Source organism: Phycodurus eques, chromosome 5, assembly GCF_024500275.1.
Source record: "Phycodurus eques isolate BA_2022a chromosome 5, UOR_Pequ_1.1, whole genome shotgun sequence".
NCBI lineage: Eukaryota > Metazoa > Chordata > Actinopteri > Syngnathiformes > Syngnathidae > Phycodurus > Phycodurus eques.
In genome coordinates, this window is record NC_084529.1 from 14,774,232 (window position 1) to 14,796,748 (window position 22,517).

Here is a 22,517-nt window from a genome sequence, read left to right on the forward strand (position 1 = left end):
AGTTTGGGTAAAACTGGCAGGGGAACCAAATCAGTCAGGACTGTGACAATATAATAAGACATGTAGCATCAGGCAGCGAGTTACACCACTAAAAATACACATAGGAGTGTTTCTAAGTAGTATTCCTTCAACAAAGCTCTACTCCATAACGTGGGCTTTCTCTAGTGGTAAGTGAAGAATCACTGAATTAAATGTTCAAACTCTGCGATTGGCTGGCGACCAGTTAAGGGTGTACCCCGCCTCTTGCCCAAAGATAGCTGGGATAGGCTCCAGCACGGCCGCGACCCTAGTGAGGAGAAGCGGTGTAGACAATGGATGAATGAATGAATAAATGTTCGAACTGTGCATAATGCTACAGTGGCTTAAACCTTTTGAAATCCATTACAGCACATTTGTATTTAATCTTTCAGAAGTGTTTTGTTTTCAAACATTTATTCGGGCATTTTCTTTATTTAAATTATCTGCAATACATTTTAATTAAATAATTATGTAAGTACAGTTTTTTTCCCTATATTTAAGACCAGTCTTAATGTTAAAACCACATAATTACAGTGACTTACAGTACTATTCAATACACATTTTGGGAATAAGACCTTGGCCTACTACATTTCTGTATTTTAATGTTGGTCATTAAGGTGGTACTGGGAAAGCTGAGTATTTTCTTTAGGTAGTGCTTGGTGTTAAAAGTTTGAGAATCATTGCTCTACTCCATTTAAATTCATGTCCCAACCTGCCACGTGATTTTGTTGTTTACGTACCGGGTCAATTTAGGAACTCCAATACAAGAAGCAGGAAATATTAAGGATTTGGGAGGAAGCGCTTCGACAATGTTTTCTGCGTGTCTGTCCACTTCTTTTTTTGAATGTTATTCATAGAAGACTAACATTGTTCTGTGTTTGTGTTGATCCCGGCGGTGTTGTGTGGGAGAGGATTAGGTGTCAGAGCCGGTGCTCTCCTCTCTCTGGATGGAGAGATCTGTAAGCATATTCAGTGAGTCGCGGCGCTGCGGGGAGCCTCGGCGCGCAGATTAAAAAAACGGCGGCCCGGCTTTGTGGCTGATCATTAGATTGAGGCAGATTTGTTAAGCATAACTGCCATTAAATTGGCTGCAAAGCTCTGGTATTTACCGCGCCACTGTTTATATGAATAAGGACCCCCCTTAAAGACTGGCGCGGCCGTGCGTTAAAGCGGAGCGCGGGCAAGGAGGGGGATGCATTATTCATAGCAAGAGGAAGTAGATGGATAAAAAGATGTTCCCGGCGAGAGTGGCGTGTCTGCGTCTTATTGCGTGTGTCCTGGAGCATCTCCGAGTGGCTGCTTGTGGCTTAGATGACATCCGCAGTTTATCTGTGTTCATATCCAGCAGTCTGATTCTGTGTGTGTCTGTGTGTGTGTGTGTGTGTGTGTGTGTGTGCGTGTGTATGTGTGTGTGTGTGTGTGTGGGGTGTATGTCGGACTCTGAACCAGTGAGGAACTCAAGATTTGTTTTCTTTCTTTCTGATAAATTGTGTTTATTAGCCAAGTAATGAGGAGCAGTTCTGCTTGGTTAGTCAAATTATGCAACTTTAGAGAGACGTTAGAGGAAAGTCTGAAAGAACAGAAGTGACTGGAGTGAATACATATTTACCTCTACACAGTAATAATGTTGAATTTTGATTAAGCCAAATTTGGTTACCAAATAAGGGTTTAAAACATAAGGCACAGCTCTCTGCATGATGCAGTCCAACTGTAGTCCAAGCCACTCTCTCATTTGTGCGGTATACAGAGTGGATGTGTACAACATGATGGCAATAGAACGGTAGGGATCAATTCTCCAAACAGGTAAAACGTTCTTGCATCAAGCTGTTTACAGTATTTGTCACTCCCAGTTGTAGTTTATTGTAAAATGGACACATAAAACAGAAAGAGTTTTTAAAAAAAAAACTGAATGTCCGCTACCTTTGCTAATATACAGGTAGACATACTAACAAAAAATTAGTACCGATGCCACGGTAACTATAAACCTCCTATAAATGTTCTACAGTATACTTATCTTCGGTTACTACTAATGAAGAAACGGGAACAACGAATGCGCGTCAAGGCAGTACAGGGGGTGAGAGTGCAGGGTGGATTGGGCGACTGCGGCATTCAGAAAGGAACAAACTTAATGTGTACCACAATTACGTGTCACATTACTTAAATCTTATACAAACACATTTTATGCTAAAAGGTGTATAAACATACAGATCAAATTAAAATAAATGATTGGTGTGCTAATAATTGCTGTATGTACGACAGTATATCTGGGTATGCAAAAAAATTATTTTTACTTCAAGTCTGGTAGGATTGTTATTGAGCAGGTTATCTGATCAGTTTTGTGCACTTTATTAAAAAATATATATTTGGCAGATACTGTATAGCATACTGTACATTTGTATGGCTTATCGTAAAGCTATTTGACAGCAAAAGTATTCATAATTTATTACTTTTAGAGCTCTGGGATGTTCGTGCAGCAATTTGTGCCCTTTTCTGCACTGCCAATTTGAAGTAATGCCCTGTTTTTGAATAAAGGGATGGGAATAAAAATATATTTTTGAAGCCAATTCCTCGTTTAATCGAAAAATAATTGACCGATAAATCAATTATTAAAATATTCTTTAGCTGCAGTACGAGATCCAACACAGCGTGGCAGGTGAGGAGAGCTAGCAGGCCAGCCAGCCAGCTAGCTATCAGTTGGTCGCAGGCAGCGAGGATTTACGACACCGACAGATTCAAAACCACCGGGGTTGTATCTCTGGCCACGGTACGACAAGGCATCCTGGTTAAAGTAAGCCATTTTAAACCCAAAAAAATTCTGCACAGAAGCTTAATTGAAGACTCTCAATTGCCCGTAGGTGTGAATGTGAGTGCGAATGGTTGTTTGTTTATATGTGCCCTGCGATTGGCTGGCAACCAGTTCAGGGTGTACCCCGCCTCCTGCCCGATGACAGCTGGGATAGGCTCCAGCACTCCCGCGACCCTAGTGAGGATAAGCGGCTCAGAAAATGAATGGATGGATGGATGGATGGATGGATTTGGGGATCCTCTGTCATTTCTCCTTGCAGATCCTCTCCAGTTCTGTCAGGTTGTATGATGAACGTTGGTGGGCAGCCATTTTCAGGTCTTTCCAGAGATGCTCAATTGGGTTTAAGTCAGGGCTCTGGCTAGCCCATTGAAAAACAGTGACGGAGTTGTTCTGAAGCCACTCCTTCAGTATTTTATCTGTGTGCTGTGGGTCATTGTCTTTTTTGAAGGTGAACCTTCGGCCCAGTCTGAGGTTCTGAACACTCTGGAGAAGGTTTTCGTCCAGGATATCCCTGTACTTGGCCGCAGTCATCTTTCCTTTGATTGCAACCAGTCGTTGAAAAACATCCCCACAGAATGATGCTGCCACCACCATGCTTCACTGTTGGGACTGTATTGGACAGGTGATGAGCAGTGCCTGGTTTTCACCACACATGCCACTTAGAATTAAGGCCAACAATTTCTATCTTGGTCTCATCAGACCAGAGAATCTTATTTCTCACCATCTTGGAGTCCTTCAGGTGTTTTTTAGCAAACTCCATGCAGGCTTCCATGTGTCTTGCAGTGAGGACAGGCCTCCGTCGGGCCACTCTGCCATAAAGCCCCGACTGGTGGAGGGCTGCAGTGATGGTTGACTTCCTCGAACCTTCTCCCATCTCCCGACTGCATCTCTGGAGCTCAGCCACAGTGATCTTTGGGTTCTTCTTTACCTCTCCAAGTCTCTTCTCCCCCGATTGCTCAGTTTGGCCGGACGGCCAGCTCTAGGAAGGGTCCTGGTCGTCCCAAACGTCTTCCATTTCAGGATTATGGCGGCCACTGTGCTCCTACGAACATTAAGTGCAGCAGAAATGTTTTTGTAACCTTGGCCAGATCTGTGCCTTGACACAATTCTGTCTCTGAGCTCTTCAGGAAGCTCCTTTGACCTCATGATTTTCATTTGCTGTGACATGCACTGTGAGCTGTAAGGTCTTATATAGACAGGGGTGTGGCTTTCCTCATCCTGAAGTCCAATCAGTATAATCAAACATAGCTGGACTCCAATGAAGGTGTAGAACCATTTTAAGGATGACCAGAAGAAATGGACAGCACCTGAGTTAAATGAGTGTCACAGCAAAGGGTCTGAATACTTATGGCTGTGTGATATTTCAGTTCTTCTTTTTTAATAAATCAGCAAAAATTTAAACAATTATGTTTGTTTTTTTTGTCAATATGGGGTACTGTGTGTACATTGAGGAAAAAAAATGAACTGAAATGATTTTAACAAATGGCTGCAATATAACAAAGAGGCGGCACGGTCGACGACTGATTAGCACATGCGCCTCACAGTTCTGAGGACCGGGGTTCGAATCCCGGCCCCGCCTGTGTGAAGTTTGCATGTTCTCCCCGTGCCTGCGTGGGTTTTCTTCAGACACTCCGGTTTCTTCCTCCCTGAGCTTGACTTGAGGGTCAGAATGAGGGAACGGGGGTATGTTTTAGACAGCAGGCGCAGGGAGGGGTAATAGAACCACTTCAGCGCTCTTGCCTGGAACAGCTCAACCTTGGGCAATAATTACAAACCATACATCCCACTTTTAGGGTGACATCTCCCTCCTCATGGACTAATAGAGGGGAATTAAATGTGATCTTAGTGCGAATGGTTGTCTGTTTGTATGTGCCCTGCGATTGGCTGGCAACCAGTTCAGGGTGTACCCCGCCTCCTGCCCGATGACAGCTGGGATAGGCTCCAGCACGCCCGCGACCCTAGTGAGGAGAAGCGGCTCAGAAAATGGATGGATGGATCTTAAAAGTCTGAAAGAATGGGCGTGTATAGGGGAGTACTCTCATCTTGGGATAGGAGCGCCACAAACATTTCAAGAAATTTCCCAAATTCACGCCTTAAATATGCTTCCCCCAAAATGGACGCTCGGTAGAAGAATACAGTACTTTATTTCTTGACGCCATACCTCAATTAGTTGCTGGGTCTAAAAAAATAATGGACTCACCTCGCCATGTGCACAGCATACGTGACATCTGTAAAGGTGAAGTTGAAAGTGGCATTTAAAGAAATTGCTTTACTTCAGTGTGGAGCATACTGAAAAACTCACTTATGCTCCGATTTTGTGCTCAGGGCAAAAATTGTCTAATAAAAGTATTACTTGGGCGCCATCCTGTGGCATCTTGGTGCCAAAGCTGTTGTTGCCTATGTGGTGCCAAAGCTGTTGTTGCCTATGTGGTGCCAAAGCTGTTGTTGTCTATGTCAAAGTGAGTTGAGGAGCTTCATTTAGTGCTTTGGTTCCATCTTGTGACATCTATAGACAATTGTGAACTTTAAAGGGGCAGACCAATGACTTGCGGAGTTTTGCTGTTTGTGGGATGGCTTGGTCCCTGTATTTAGTGCTGCAGTCATTCTGTGGCTTATGAATTTAATTAATTCCATTACCATGTCATTTCTCAATTTACCCGTTTCTGAAATCAATTTCCCCCAAATGGACTGAAATGACATTAATCAGTTACAGCTCCTTAATAAAAACACCACCAATTTTTGTTGTTGTTTTTTTTTTTTTAAATAAAGAAAAATAACACTGTATTGTATTTAAACAGAGTATCGTAAAAGAGAATGTAAAGAAATAAATTGTTTTTTTAATGTAGTGTAAACAGTGAATGTACTATTTTATTTATGTGTTGGGTGTGAACCTTAAGGGGGCGTGGCCTAGTTAATGATGTCAGGCCATGGAGTCGCATTGGCCCCCTAACTCTGCGTGTGAGCGTCTGGGTGTGAGTTGTGGCCTACAGTGTCTCCATGCAAGTGTTTTCCTTGAGTTTGACTATTTCTCCCATTCGATGAACTTCGAAAGTGCCGTGGTATTTTTGGGATTGCAGCACTGCAGTGATGGTCATGTTGAAGTTACTTTCATTGTTGATGTGATGGATGATTTTTGTTTTCCTGTTAAATTGTGAGAATGCACCAACCCAAACAAATGTTTCACTATCCATACAAAGAAATACTGCTTAATTCCAATATACAGGTGCCTTTCAAAAAAGGACCACCAATAACCAATAATACCACCAATAACCAATAATATGGAAAAGTTCATATATTTCAGGTGTTCAATTCAAAATGTCATATTTATATTCACAATACACAGAGTGAAACATCTCATATTTCCCCCTCCCCCCCTTAACTTTAGCTTAATGCTAAAGAAAACTCAAAATTCACCTTCACAAGAAATTACATAAAATAGGATTTTTAACATAGAAATTAGGTAGGAATTTGTCGTCTGAAAAGTGTTTCCCCATGTGTTTAATGAATGTGTATATATGTTTCACTTTTTGAAATAAATTAAGTTTTCAAAGATATTCTCATTTAATGAGGATGCACCTGTAAAGGGGAGTTTGTGGCTAGTTTGAGATTTGAGAGTGACTGCTGTTTGCTTGATCACTCTTGATGAGCTCCGAAAATGTATCATTAAACCGTTTGCTAATGTGAAGGTCTGAGAATTTTAATGCGTAAAACAAGTTGACTGCAGAAAATTAAAAACCATAGTCCAAAGGAAATAGAGAATTAAATCGTGTAATAAACTGTCACACATTCATAACATTAATTCCCCTCTTCAGAAGTACCCCACACACACAAGGAAAGTAGTTTTATACTTAGTCGTACAGTTAATAATGGGACTAATATATTGCAAGTGATTCTGTGTGAGCAAAGAGATCGAGTATGCAGTCTCGTCATGTGTTGCGCTTCAAGCACCAGTTGTGCTCTGCTGAGAGAGAGGACTGTGGGAACCGGACATGTTTACCCACAGTTCTTGTAATGATCTCTATTGACTTGTGTTTGTCCAATTGTACTACAGAGCTTATTTTAGTTAAACGCCTCTTTGGATGCAGATCAAGAGCGTGCGGGAGCAGGCAGGCAGGCGGGTGGGTAGCGGCGGTGGCGGCGTTTGCCAAATAAAGCCGCTCACTGACGAGGCTGGTAATGATCTCATTACACTGAGCCAATACACCTGTGTACGAGGGAGGGATCCAGAGAGGGAGCGGCGGGCCAGGGAGGACAAACAAAGCGTGAAATCACTAAATCACACTCATTATTGGGGGGGATATCTGAAGGGCCAGGATCCTAATGTACCATGAAGAGCATTCGTTGCTTAATGGACATTTTACACCATTCTTTTATGCATCATAGTAAAACACATTTTTAACAGTAGTGGTGCTTTTTCATTTTCTGATTAGTGCAGTGTCAAGCACACAGCTTTAAAGGCAGCCCTCAAACAGATTCAGCAGTCAGTGCTGTTTTAATATATTTTATAATAAATACAGAGTACTGATTCAGTTGCATAATTAATGTTGATACAAAATGTTCTTATCCTTAGTCTTGGTTTTGGAGTAATTTCCTTAGTGTGTGTGTGTGACTGTGGTTGGGCATCTGCACATTTTTCACTATGAATTCTACTTAGCAACAAGTGACTGTGTGTTGAATATTGTGTGGAATCGACTTGATAAGTTGAGTCTTGAAACAAATGAGGCAAAATGAGGCGCACTACTCTAGTTGAGGTGCTGTTGATTCACTCACAGCTAGTTTGTGGCCTGAAGAACTTGACATCAGCATCCATGCCAATTTTTTAAATGTGTGACCCTGACGATATAGGAAAAACATTGTGAGCATTTGATTGTTTTGCCTTTCACTATACTTCGCTGGCATAGATAGATAACTAAATATATGGTAATAGTTGTAAATTATTTTAAGACCAGTTAAGTGAAATGGATAATTTAGGTGCAGTGGTGGTGAATCCGGCGGCACGGTGGACGACTGGTTAGAGCGTCAGCCTCACAGTTCTGAGGACCCGGGTTCAATCCCCGGCTCCGCCTGTGTGGAGTTTGCATGTTCTCCCCAGTTTGCATGTTCTCCCCGTGCCTGCGTGGGTTTTCTCCGGGCACTCCAGTTTCCTCCCACATCCCAAAAACATGCATTAATTGAAGACTTTAAATTGCCCATAGGTGTGACTGTGAGTGCGAATGGTTGTTTGTTTGTATGTGCCCTGCGATTGGCTGGCAACCAGTTCAGGGTGTACCCCGCCTCCTGCCCGATGACAGCTGGGATAGGCTCCAGCACGCCCGCGACCCTAGTGAGGAGAAGCGGCTCAGAAAATGGATGGATGGATGGTTGTGAATCCCTGCGCTAGGCCATCCGTACTGGGCTACTAGTGCACCCTGAGATACTCCGTCAACTAAATACTGTAGTTGCATAGTTACATTTCCCTGGGTGAGGAAACCTGTAGTGCCCTTACACAGGCTGGCATAATAGAGCACATTGTAAAACAGCTTTTGGCGACCAAAAATGAGAAAACAAAACTCTGCGTGTGACCTCTCGTCATGTTCCATCATCAGAGTACAATGGCGAAACAGGCTCTAGCTGTTTTACACTTGACCGGGAACTCATTTGAGCGCCACCCTCTCTGCCGCGGAGTCTCTGTTACAGTGCCGCTCGCTCTTTTGTTATTTCACAATTAATGTCGAGCCCTTGTTATTTGTCACCGCAAATACATGGCGCCGGTGACGCCGCCCGTTGTTGCTGCCATATTCTAATTTGTTCTCCATTATGGAAAACACTGACTCTCCTTAATTTCACTTTCATGGTGTGTACACACAACAAGTGAGGGGTGAGGCGTTATTGTTTACTAGCTGGCAGTGCTCGTGTCCATTTTAGAATGGCTGAAAGGATGCTTTTGTTTTGTGCCGTTTTTAGGGATTTAGGCTGGTCCGTCATATCTTATTGATACCATGTAATCCATTGTTTTATGTGAGGTACACAAATACTTTCAGTTAAGGCTGCACAATTATGGCCAAAATGATAATTTCTGTGTTTTTATTTCACTACTTTTCAACAAACAAAACATAAACCGTTTTCAGTGTAAAATGAATCTTTATATAATACATAATGAAGTCCAATTTGAGCTTTTGCACAAAACATAAACCGTTTTCAGTGCAAAATGAATCTGTATACGATACATAATCAAGTCTAATTTGAGTTTTTGCCCTCTGTTGCGATCAAAGTCAGTAAAGGCCCGATCCTTGGATGTTTTCCGAAGATTAGTGGTGAAGTGGTGTGTTAAGAGTAATTCTTCTTCCCCAATCTTCTCGCAAAATATCAGACAAAGTCAATGTTAAACATGTTCAATATCTATGATCCCAATTTCTTAAGCCTTGTATATCAATAAAATATATATACGATATATAATATAAATAGAATGAAGCCTAATCTGAGTATTTTTCCGATTGGCTGATCAAAGTCAGCAGATTGTTAGATGTCTAAAAGATCCTGTGGGGGGCGGTTTGAGTGAAAGTACACAACGCAATACATTTCCAAGTTTTTTGATGTAAAATGTTCAAATTCTCCTTCTTTATACACTAGATAAACATTTCCTGATTCCTAAATCCTGGCGGCCTCTCTGCCTATTCAAATTATGTATTTAATCTGTGTCTGCGTCACTCTGCTCCTTCTACCCCTGTCATGTTGTTTTTATTTTCCCCATTCCCTGCGAGCAGAATGATCGGCGCTCTCCACCGCAGTCCCCTCCATTACACCTAATAACGAGTCATATAATTCAATTCCATGCTTCACTTGTCAGCAAGGCAGGCTTCCAATCCGGGCTCCAATTTTGGTTTTTAATAGATATTGGTCTTTAACACTCTCCTCACAATTAGGCCTCCCAGTTTTGCTCTTAATGAAAATCAGATTAGGATTTATAATCTAATTACAGTTCATATTAATCCGCCCTCTGATACATTCCTGCCTCGCGGTGTACCCTCTTTGCCACAATCACTTATTGTGGCACTTTGTCAGTCAAGGCGCGTTCGAGTCAATTTGAAGGTGGGAGTGAGAAACGTAGCAGCTCCCACAAGACTTGCCGTAAATGTCAGCGGAAATAAGAAAATACAGTGAAAGTTGATCTAGTAAATTAATTCAACCTACGGCTTGAAATGACCCATTTAGACTTGTAATTTAGAAAGGAACTTCTCTGCCTTCTATCTTTTAGTTTTTGTCACTTTTATCGCAAGTGCGTGATTTGGCTGGAGCCACGCAGTGCAGTAGTCTCGGACTGATAAATTCTCCCGCTATCAGCCGACCGCGTTCCATTTCAGAACTCTGGCCTTATCAGGGGCCCTTTGATGCCGCCAACTATCACCACACCAAAGGTTCAGTTTATGTTTGATTGTCCATTTGACTCCCTCTATTATTAGCCATGTTTGTCATAATTACCCCCATCAATGCGTAATTACCAACATAATTAATATCTGACTCCCCCCTCTCGTCCTCTAACGAGCAGACATAACGAGCGGGGCGATACCTTCGCCAGAGACGACGGTCACATCCTCAACTTTATCTTCTCGGCCGAGAGGAAATAGCCCAGAACCACAATAATTCAATCAGTGTCATCACTTCTGAGAGAAATGATTAGCTCTCTGCGCCGAGACCACTGGCTCACTCGGTGAAATAAATTACATGAAAACTTGATAGTGATTCTTACTGGCCCTTCCTCCTCCTACATTTGATCCAACCTCTGAGAATCGCATATCTTCCCCTTTGAAGCATCTCATAAAGAAAAAAAGAAAATGTCTCTTTTCTGTCCTCACATTCCAGGCTTTGAGACGGCCAGGTCTTTTGCTCTGCACGGTGCCCGTGTCATCCTGGCTTGCCGAAACCTGTCCCGGGCCAGCAAGGCCGTCAGCATGATACAGGACGATTGGGTAAGTCTCTCAGGTCAACCTTCAATTTGAACAGTTGAAAAGAAAAAGTGAGTAAAATATATATTTCCACGTGTCTCCCATGTGTTTATGATTTTTTTTAATGGTCCGATTAAACCGAGTTTAAATTTTTAGGCCATAATTTCATAATTTCAGGTACGGTAGACACAAACACAACACTGCTCAGAAAACTCCATCCATACATCCATTTGCTGTTATCCTCACTAGGGTCGCGGGCGTGCTGGAGCCTCTCCCAGCTATCTTCTGGCGAGAGGCGGGGTACACCCTGAAATGGTCGCCAGCCAATTGCAGGGCACATAGAAACAAACAGCCATTCGCACTCACATTCACACCTAGGGGCAATTTAGAGTCCTCAATCAACCTACCACGCATGTTTTTGGAATGTGGGAGGAAACCGGAGTACCCGGAGAAAACCCACTCAGGCATGGGGAGAATGCAATGCAATGCAAACTCCACACAGGCGGTTATGGGATTTGAACCCCGGTCCACAGAACTGTGAGACACATGTGCTAACCAGTCGTCCACCGTGCCGCCCCAGATTATCTCAGTTATTTATGTTTTACTTCCCGTCTCAAAAAGGTTTTTTTCTTTCTTTCAATTGAGTTGTTCAGGTTATAGGTTTAAAGGTGTTTTTTTTTTTTTTTTTTTTAAATCTTGGTCTAATTTTTTATATCACTGAAACAAATGAAATTTTCTACAATAGTTTCTTGCACCTGTGTATGTGGACTGGGAACAATTAGCAAATAAGACAGAATTGGACAAAGAGAACAGGACAACCTAACAGGACAGGGCATTTAAAACAAATATTTCTCACGAAAACATTATGCTGATATGAAATGATCAATTCTGTAACTGTTGCATGAACGACATTAACAATTTTAATGTATCTCACGCTCCAGCTGTGTGTACGTACCTGGTTAAGTAAAAAATTTTATTCGACATTTGACGTGCCGTCCGGGATGGTGGGGCGCCGGCGTGAGGGAGAGCATCTGATAATTGCCTGAGATTATTGCTTTAATATCGCCGCGCTTGCGACTCGTCCGCAGATTTACGAGTGTGGGAAAATAAACAAGTGAAATGCGGCCGCTGGAGCAGAAAGAATAAGTCATTAGCGCTGGCTTGATTACATAGAGTAGCAGCAGAGGAGGGCGAGTCAGCCGAAACGGAAGGAGGCGAGGCTGGAAAAAGAAAAAGAATGAGTGGAAGAGTAGATCTTCAGTGTTTAAACTCAACGCAACCTCTAATTGAAGGATGCCCCTGGGGCTGGCAGTAGTGTAGGCGAAAGTCACTGTGCACCATCTAAAAATGGAGAAAGAACTTGGGTCCAAGTGTCTTTTTTGAGTTTTGATTGATGGATTGGTTGGTTGACTTCTTTATTTCGAACATGTGGAAAAAGTAACAGAAAAACTACAACAAAACAAAATTTGAACAAAAAAATAATAAGTTTGAAAAGCAGTAGGAAGAAGTAAAGCTCATTTACTCCTACACCTATCTATACTTCCTTATAATCTGATAGAAAACCAATACGATAATAATAATAATAATTAATAATAATAGTTATGAGCCGTAGCTTCAAAAACGTCAGCGCTCAGGTGAAGTGGAAAAAAAAATGGAGCAATTAAGGTATAGTAGTGTCTCAGTTCCAATGGATGCACATTCAGCTGTTTATTGAACAGGACAGTCAAACACACACATACAAAATGAGAACATTTGGAAGGAGCTGCTGTAGGCCACAACTCACACAAGCTGACTCCAGCTCCTGATGTCACTTACTTAGCCACGCCCCTTATCCAGCAAACAATACTACAGTAGGTACAGTATTTACACTGTAAATCTTTAGGGAAATCTGTGGGGATTTTTTTGCGCCTTGAATGAGAACAACATTGGCTTGGACAAAACTTCAGATATAGCAAGATCAAAGATTTACTGTTGAAGCTCCAAGTTCCTCAACATAGGAGTTTTTCAAGTTACAAGCTGTTGCTTGCTCATTTGAATTAATCATGATGCACACAATTGTGATGCACGAAATTGAGTGAATTAAGGTCCGAGCTTAGTGGAGTTAAAAGTCTGTATTTATAATAGTGAGGTTTCACTGTATCGCTCAAATTCTGAATTGCGCTACGTAAGAGACGATTTTGGCGATACCAGTATATGCCGAGTCCTCCAAGTCGTAGGAGGCTCGCTTCCTTCTCAAGGAATTCCAACCCCCCCATTTACAGGCTAATGAATAAAAGTCAAAATATCAGAATAAATCTTTGCCCCTATGCTGACAGTATTAATAGATTCAGCAGAAGAATAGAGAGGAGGATTAATCTTTAAGATGATGGATGGACTTCGCTCGCCTTCCCATGCTCCTGCGCTGAGGTCGTTGTGATAAGAGAGTATATTTTGGGGTCCGCCGTACAAAAGGTCATCATATCTACTTCCAGGTGTCTCTCCCGAGTTCCACTCCGGCTGCCAGGAGTGGAACTGCTGTCCCGATTGCACGGGACCTCTCACCTCTAACTACAATGCTTAAACCATTACTCTGAGCTGCTTCTTTCTTTCCTCAACGCTCGTCTCGGACTGTGCGGGGCAGCGCTGCTGTTGAGCGGTGCAGTGTAACGACTTGTTCTGACAGTGGGAATTAATAATGGGGGTGGGGGGGTTATGGCCAGATAATGGGCAAGTCAGAATAGCCAGTGGCTGTTAGGAAGAGCAAGGTCAGAGGGCTTATCCTTCCCAACCACATGGACCGCACTCTGCCAGGAACCACTGCAGAAGAAGAAAGAAGAAGGAAAAAAAAAAACACACACAACTGTACACTTAACAGAACATTCTGGAACATTAGATTTTTAAAGCGGACAGAAGGGCCAGGTCGATCGTAGATGAGGTAATTTGTTTATTTTTTTGTTAAAATGGGTGTGTAAAAAAGTTCATTTTAATTGTGTAATAATGATTCATTCTCATTTGAATTAACTTAAATCTAATTTACTAATTATTTAATAAAATGTGCATGTAAAGTATCCACAATTGTTTATTTTTATGAATAAAATTCATTCATATTTTTAATTGCATAACATTCAGTTAATCTACGCTTTTACAAAATTTTTAATAAACTAAATAACCAAAATGTAAAAGGTATTATATATATATATATATATATATATACACACACACACACATATATATATATATATATATATATATATATATATATATATATATATACACACACACATACATATATATATATATATATATGTGTATATATATACACAATATATATACACAATCTAACATATATACACAATCTAATATGTATTCATATTATTGTAATAAAGACCATCATTAGTAATATATATGTGTATATATATGTATATATACATATATACACAATCTAATATGTATTCATATTATTGTAATAAAGACCATCATTAGTATTATTTTGAATAATAAGTACAATTACTATTAATTGTAATAATAATATTGTAATACTATACTAGTATAATACTAATAAGTATTATTACAGTGTCGTATTATAGTATATGTAATCCAATATTTTACATTCTGTAATTGTATATAAATTATACATATTATTTAATATTATTATTAAAAATGAATAAACATTTTACAAATAAACACCTTACCCATGGATCATAGATGCCTGGAACTCTCAGTATCCGCGGCCTCTATCAGAAGAATTATTATTTTAAAAATTATTAATCTCATGGTCATTTAGTTATGGGACAAAACATCAGAATCGCTTCACTTGTGGACTTCAACACCACTGAAAATTTCACACGGTATTCAACTATCAATAACTATGAAATATTCAAGGTGACGGTGTCCATCTAAAAGGCACCATTATTCCATTATTTGTTGCCAAATACCTCACATTTCATTTTATGTCTTCATTCCTGTAATTTAAAATATGTTGACATTGAGACGTGAATATTTTATGTGTTCTCCGTGTAATTTAAATATTAAATTCTAACTGGCAATTCCATTAATTACGTCCGCAGACAATCTCTCATTAAGCGGCTCTGAAATGACCCACCTGACACCATTAGCGTCAGGTGGCCGCTCTGTCGGAAAAAAAAAACCTTGACATTGTTCAGTAGCGCTTGGCCTGTGCCCTGTACACTTTACATACATGCCCCCCTTTTTCCTCCCACGGCTCCTCAACCATTCTGCTCACAGTACGGGGCTAGGTTAACTTCCCGGTTAACCACCAACATGTTGCCTGAGTGTCGGAGATTTAGTTTTCCTGATTGCCCGTAAAATTCTGCTTATCTTTGACTCTTTCGTCTCCCTTGGAGGGCCGTAATAGACTCCCCTGAGGGGTGCATCACTGCATGCAAGGCCCTCTGCCCCTCCGAGTTTCATGCAAAACACACGTACACATTTTGTAATTTATTATTATTATTTTTAGTTTAAAATGCTTACCCACTCCTCGACTATGACACTCGACAACACATGCTAATGAGATTCTTTGTAAAGGCGTTAATTAGTAAGTCAGTCACTGATTGCTGTGCTTTTTTTGTGTGCGAACCTGTGTGTGTGTGAGATGGTAGTGGTCGGGGGTATTATTAATATGTCCGTGGTGTGGCCGCTGTGGATAGTTCTGTGCTGTCAGAGTCTGCTGTGGAACCAATTAGGCTAAAGCCCCCTTGTCCACCGAGGCAGCCGGGAGGGGGAGCGTCTGGTGCTTGCAATGTCAAGCAGCCACATTAATGCGGACCACAGAGGCGGACGGGGGTTTCGCATACGTACACGTTGCAATAGACCGACACGTCCTCTTCAGAACCTCGTCATTTTGTAAAACACGTTAAAGACAATTGGATTTGTCCCGATTTTAAGGTCTGAAACATGTTGAGGCCAACAACTTTAAATAATGAACATGTTCAATATTTACGACCAAATCTTTTCATGTGTGTGGGGAAAGCCAACGACTAACATCTTTGAGTGTCTGGGTGGAGTTAAGTCTTGAGTCTTGGCTGTTCGAGGAGGTTACGGGAGAGTCATCGCCGCATGCACTACGTAAATTCATCTGTAAGCCAAGGAACTATGCTAAAGTGAGAGGAGGAGCTTCGTTTAGTCAGGACATAGAACTGTGTAATAGAAAAGTAATACTTTGCTGCCATTTTGTGGCATCTATAGACTTTTTTAAACCTGTTAAATGGGGGCGACAAATGTTCTAGAACAGTGATTCTCAAAGTGTGGTGCGTGGGATTCCTCAACTGGTACGCAAAGAATCGCTGAATAGCTGAACTTTTTTTATTTTTTTTAGTCCAGTAACAGTACATTTGTTAAGTACAGTTCAGTTGTATATAACGTTTTAAGTACAATAGAGTTGCATTTGTTTTCAAACATTTATTTAGGTACAATTTTTGTATTGAAGACATATTTTTATCAGGTGGTACTTGGTATGAAAAGTTTGAGAACCTCTGTTCTCAAAAACTACTCTCTTGCATGACTGTGCTGGTTAAGATACGTACATGCATGCATTGAAACCCAAGGTGGTGTCACCCTCACTATCCCTTTAACCTGAACTTATGTGTGTCTAGGGAGGGAGTGGTAGTAGTAGATGTGTGTGTGTGTTTGCCTGTATTTGTCTATTTGCCTTGCGCATAACCTCCCGTGGCAGCCTGACAGGCCGCATTGCCCCCGCTGGCCAACGTGCCACGCCACGCTCTTCCCGCTGAGGCCGACGGGAAGTGACACACATGAAATGCTGACCTGGTTGCTCGCAGCCCCCTTCAGGGCCCCCCCAGCATGCTGAGCTTTTAGTCGCCGCACCCCTCTGCTTTAGATTTGAAAAACTGGCAAAATACTCACCGTCCCCCTTTGTTTCACCTTTGTCTGAATTCCAGGCCTGTAACTTAACTTAGGTTTCTTATTACAACTGAGGAAGTTATGTTTGTCAGCTGTATTATGCCCAATTTTTTAAAATTATTTTTTAGTATTTTAATGCAAAGTTAACGCGTGGGATTGTTCTGCCATTCAACCATGGCCTAGTAGTTAGCACTTATGCGTCTTAGCTCTGAGTTATTGTATTTTATGTTCATCTATTGTTATTTTTACGTATTATTTTTATATCACAGGCAGGTAAAAAATATTTAAAATATGCGCAAAATATGAATAATAGTTAATAAAAAAAATTAAGTACTACCTAAATAAAATTTCATTATTTTTAATTGTATTCATAATTCCCTTATAATTAATTAAACAATTATTTAAGTTTATTTCTTTCCATTGTATTTACAGTAAATGAACTAATTATCTACTTAGATAAGTGAATGAAAAATCAATTTAAAAAAAAAATACATTGTATTGAACCAATCTTCGGAAAAACATAAATAAATGAATGCAACAAATATTGCAGGACACTCGATAATGTAAATGTTGGGCGGGCCGTATTTAAAGACCGGAGCCATACTTTGCTTAGCCCTGATGTAGCGCACGCACATGGCACTGGTTCATCCTCATGCCTTTTTAAAAAAAAAAAATTTAAATGCTTGATTATGCATTTTGCATAGCTGTGGGACATGCATCACTCTTCCCGGGCTGCTAATAAAGTGACCAGGGAGATGGGGCTAACCTAAATAAATCTAAAGTTGCCTGCCTTGCATTCCTGCCCCGTTTAGCTCCCCTCATGTCGGTCTGCTCTAACCAGGTGCTCGGTCTTCTGAAGAGCTGTGGCCTGCCTCTAATTGCCTGCACCGCCGTGAACTATCAAGTGAACTATGGGCAAACGCTCTGCGTGAAGGAGCGCCGCCGAAGAATAATTTTGAATAAATCACGTAGTTATCCAGGTCTTACTTTGTGCCGGATAAGCAGTTCGCGCGCGGGCCTTTACCAGTGACGGGTCACTCGCCACAGGGTCATGTTTGGGAGGATTTAAATGATTTAAATGATGTCACTGCCACCAAGGGGGAACAGGTTGAGGAAGGATGTGTAAGGCAGCACCTCTTTGTTGTTTGAACCTGACAGGCTCTCATCCCTCACTCTCTGAAGGCTGCGCTTGTAGCCCTGGGACAGGAGGGAGGTGAGAGGTGGCTTGGATCCCTTTCGCTCTTTTCCTCCTGCTGCCAAAGGAGAATTTATTATTATTATTATTATTTTAATTTATTGAAGTCTCAGAAGTGCTGAGCACAGAGCGATGAACCGCCACGTTTTAATTTACCAGAGGAGCCAGTCGGAAGTATCTGCGGCCAAGTTGCTTGATACCTGCCAAACTAACAAACAAGCTCAAAGCTTCTGGCTATAGCATTCAGCCACTATGATCGCCGTTTTGAGACTGGTTTGAAATGTGATCGTTCTAATTTTGTGAAGGCTAAAGAGCTTCGCATATAGTGGAAAGGCTGTCTACGAACAATTTTGTCAACAAACTACATTTTCGAAGAAATTTTGACTCTATTTTCAGTTTATGAACATTCTTGGCATGTCCACGGAGGTCTTCTTTGTGCTTTTCTCGTGTTGCAGGTACAGAGTTTAATTCGTTCCGTGATCTCGCTTGTAAATCACTCATATCTCGAATCAACATTCCCCGTTTAAATTAATGCAAATGCCTTTAATCGGTTCTAGCTCCCGCCACAATTAAAAAAAATAATAATAATAAGGAAAAATAGCATTGGTTTAATATAAAAGATGTATAACAAAATCATAATAAAAGAGAACGTAAAGAAATGAAGAAGATTTTATAAAGTGTAATTAAGATGAAAGTCACGCTGCAGCAATGGGGACTGAGGAGGGAACCAACTAGAGCTCAGTTTACGCCGCGCACCCTTTCCAAGGTTTCTTCATTGCACAATCATGTGCACGTTTTACTTTCTGAGGAGCCATACTAAGGGCTAATTTGCAGCAAAAAAACAAATACTGCATTCCTGAAATACGTGATTTGCAGAGCCAGTGGCGTTTATGCTACATATTGACCTCCTCCTTCCACGTATCTTGACTGATTCAAACAATTTCAACTTCAAAATGTTCTGCTTGATCAAAACGTCTACACACCTTTTAATCACATTCCCAAAGGTCCCACATTTTAGAGAGTTTACATCCTGTCCTCCTCCTTGCACATTTCTTTACCTGTTCCAACCATTCCAACTTGAAACTTTTCAGCTCATTCAGGACATCTTGAGTACTGTTTTCACATTCTCCGAATTCCCAAATTTCGCATTATTCCACATTTCCTCCATCAGTATTCCCAAAACTAATTCAGACATTTTACATATTTCCCCCCTCCTTCCGCATTTCTCGACCGATTGAAACCATTCCAACTTTAAACTGTTCAGCTCATTCAGGACATCTACAGAACTATATTTCCCACAGTCTCCAAATTCCCACATTTTCACATTTCCGAATGTGTCGTTTTTCAATGTCAGCTTTCCCACTTAATGCTGACGTTTAACACGCTGGCCTCCTCCTTCCACATTTCGAGACTGATTCAATCCATTCCAACTTCAAAATGTTCAGCTCAGTCAGGACACGCATGTAGCTATTTATCACGTTTGAAAAATGTCTACATTTTCACAATCTATTTCCCCAATAAAGACATATTTTACGTCGTGAACTCCCCTTTCCACATTTCTCGACCATTCAGGACATCCTTCCCTCAGAAGCTTTACTTTCTAGCTACATCCGATTTTGCGTCTGGTGTTTGACGCATTAACTGCGTGACGCTGTCACTCGTCGCGTCATCTTTCATCGCCCGCTAAGGGTAGTCATAGAAGAGAGAGCGTGCCCTAATGAGTTTAAGTGTCTCTGCGTGTTCACGTCGGAGTGAGCAGGAAGGACTGCGTGCTCGTAGCCTGTTGTCACTTAGCGTTTGCTACGGAGGACGGACTGATTGTGCACCCATGAGCACACCAGTGTGTCGCAGGAGGTCAACAGCTGGAATTGACATGTCTCCAATTGACTTGCCAGCATCAACAGACGCAAGCTCTCTATCTTCATGTGCCTTCCTCCAAAGCATGAGATACTGTAATAGTGGGGTTTTTGAGGTATCTTTTTTGAACAGCAACAGAGTGGTGCGTTGAGATACTAGTTTAACTTGTTCCTTGACTGTGCTCGTAACTGAAAACACTCACTACTCAAATCAAATTAATTAAAATGCCATTAATCCGTTCCAAAAATGTTTATGTTTTTTCTTGTCTGTTTTTCTCAGAACTATCTTCGGGGGTTTGCAGTTTTAAGCAGAGTACACACATCTCCATAATCATGCCTAATTTGAGCGATTTTCCTCCCTTCCGATCAAAGTCAACTAAAACCCGATTTCAGATTTCTCTAAAAGATTAGCATGAGAAATTATCCTGTGGTGTGGGGTGTGTTAAGAGTGATTTTTCCTTCGTAATCTGCTCAGAAAACATTCCGGGGTGACAATCGTAAATGTTAAAAGCTGTTCATCATTTACAATGGCAGATCCTAATGCCGTTGCTTGTACAGTTAAGAAAAGTTTCAGGACAGCAACAGTTCTGGAACCAATTTAAAAAGATATTGACATCTGAAAAAAATTTAAGGTTGGCCAGCATCCCGAAAGGATTGTTTTCACCTTATCTTTTGGATTTGCAATTTAAGCAGGGTTCACACATATCGATCATGAAGTATTTTTTGTTTTGTTTTAAATGTCCGTTTTTCCTCCCTTCCAAACGAAGTCTCTCACATTTTAAAGAAGTTAGTATGCGTGTGCCAGCACGGTGGAGGACTGGTTAGCGCGTCTGCTTCACAGTTCTGAGTACCGGAGTTCAATCCCCGGCCCCACCTGTCCGGAGTTTGCATGTTCTCCCCGTGCCTGCGTGGGTTTTCTCCGGGTACTCCGGTTTCCTCCTACATCCCAAAAACATGCATGGTAGGTTAATTGTCTCTAAATTGCCCGTAGGTGTGAATGTGAGTGTGAATGGTTGCCCTGCTATTGGCTGGCAACCGGTTCAGGGTGTACCCCGCCTCCCGCCCGAAGATAGCTGGTATAGGCTCCAGCAGCCCATGACCCTAGTGAGGATAAGCGGCTCAGAAAATGGATGGAAGGATGGATGGATAGTATGTGTGTGTGCCTCGCTTTATTTGACACGAGTGAACTTCACAGAAAGTCAAGTAACAAGAAGGTTACTTCTTGTGAAGGTCTTTGTGCGTTTCTGTGCCTGTATGTAAATATGTACACGTGTGTTTGTATGTGCTTTGACACAGAGTTAACACCGCTTTACAGCTTCATCACCCCATGCGGGTGAATGCATATTTATCAGAGAGAAAATTCATCCTCAAAGAATCCAACCTCGGCCCCCATACATCATTATCAAACACACAAACACAAGCGCGCACACGCAGATCCACATTTCATTAGAGAGGCAGATTCAGGCAGCGGTAGATTAAAAACAAGTTTTTTTTATATACAGGTCCATAAATCAAACACAGGGCGAAGGGGGATTCATTTAGAGAACAGCAGAGTTGTGGCGTAGTTGCCCTCACGTGACTATTGCTTAGCCATGATACTTTGATACACTGCCTTTTTATTAGTTTCATTCTCTCCAGCCTCATATCAATGATTATCTCTCTGCTCACATTTGACTTGCAGAGTAGAGGGGATGTAGGCTTCATTTTAGTTTCACATCACGCACAGCCGCAGAGGTTGAGGGGTGGTGTTTTTATCGCTGTTTGTTAGTTCGTAGTGTTACTTAAAAACTTTTATGTGTAACTTGGTGGAGGGATGCCACATGTCGTTAGCCTAATAGCATAATTGCAAAAGTCATTTTGAAAGGTCTTTGGAAAACAAGAAAAACACAACAAATTCAACAAACAAGAAGAGTCCAGTTGCCTTGATTCAAACTTTGTGGGTGACCATGACCTGGATGACTGAAAATCTACAAACAAATGAACAATTGTGATGGTAAATTAATGACTTAGTCAATTATGACGCTCGGCTAACGATAAGCCAAAGAAGAACCCACTTAAGTTTTGTGTAAATCCAGATAGCAGTGTAGGAGGAATTACATTTTTCATGTTTTTGCCATTTTGCCTGAGTCTTGAGCAGATGAAAAATAGTGTTCTGTAAGATTTGTTTCGTTTGAGAATTTTTCTCTTTTTTAAAAAAAAACAATTTAAATCCAAGTATCTACCTCCCATTCTCCAAAATGCAAACAGTGCATGTCTGTTTTTTTCCTAGAATTACTTTTAAACTAGGAAGTAGCCTGCTAAATAGTAAATAATCACAAAAACTAAGATGAGGGGAATTAAAGGGGACATGCTATGTAAAAGTGACTTTTTAACTGCTTGTATTCAAATAGTTGGGTCTCAGATTTAACGACATTTAAAATGAAACAGCCATAACATTCGCTAGCTAGAAGCTGAGCTGAACTGTTTGTTTTCACACGGGTCGTGTGGCTGGAGCGCCGGGCCGTTACACTTCTGGGTAAAAATCTTAATGGTCAACCACATTCTATTACATAATTGAATTGTTGACCGTTGGAATCCTGGACTTCGATTTTCCGCTGTTGTCCTTGGACAAAACACTGAAACCTAAATTTGCTGCCAGTGGTCCTGGGAGCGCCGTGTATGACAGCGGCCGGCCATTGAATGATTATAAATATGTGCGTGAATGTGAGCTTCTGTAAAGCGCTACATTGTATGGGCCACGTGCACTCTATTTACCATTTATCATAGGAAATACAGGTGGAAGTTATCATTTTGTGCTCACCTTCAAGCACAATCGAAGCTATATTAGCAGCAAGTTGATAAGAAATCATGGGCGCAGCCAT

At 41.2% G+C, this 22,517-nt stretch overlaps 1 protein-coding gene across 3 annotated transcripts in view; it reads left to right on the forward strand.

The window, feature by feature from the left end:
- Positions 1-22,517, forward strand: part of wwox (WW domain containing oxidoreductase) — a 213,384-nt gene that overhangs the window by 7,351 nt on the left and 183,516 nt on the right. For all 3 annotated transcript variants that reach the window (XM_061677654.1, XM_061677656.1, XM_061677655.1), the window contains exon 5: positions 10,664-10,770. In XM_061677654.1, coding sequence (XP_061533638.1) covers positions 10,664-10,770 — 107 coding nt within the window. The remainder of the gene's footprint in view (positions 1-10,663; positions 10,771-22,517) is intronic.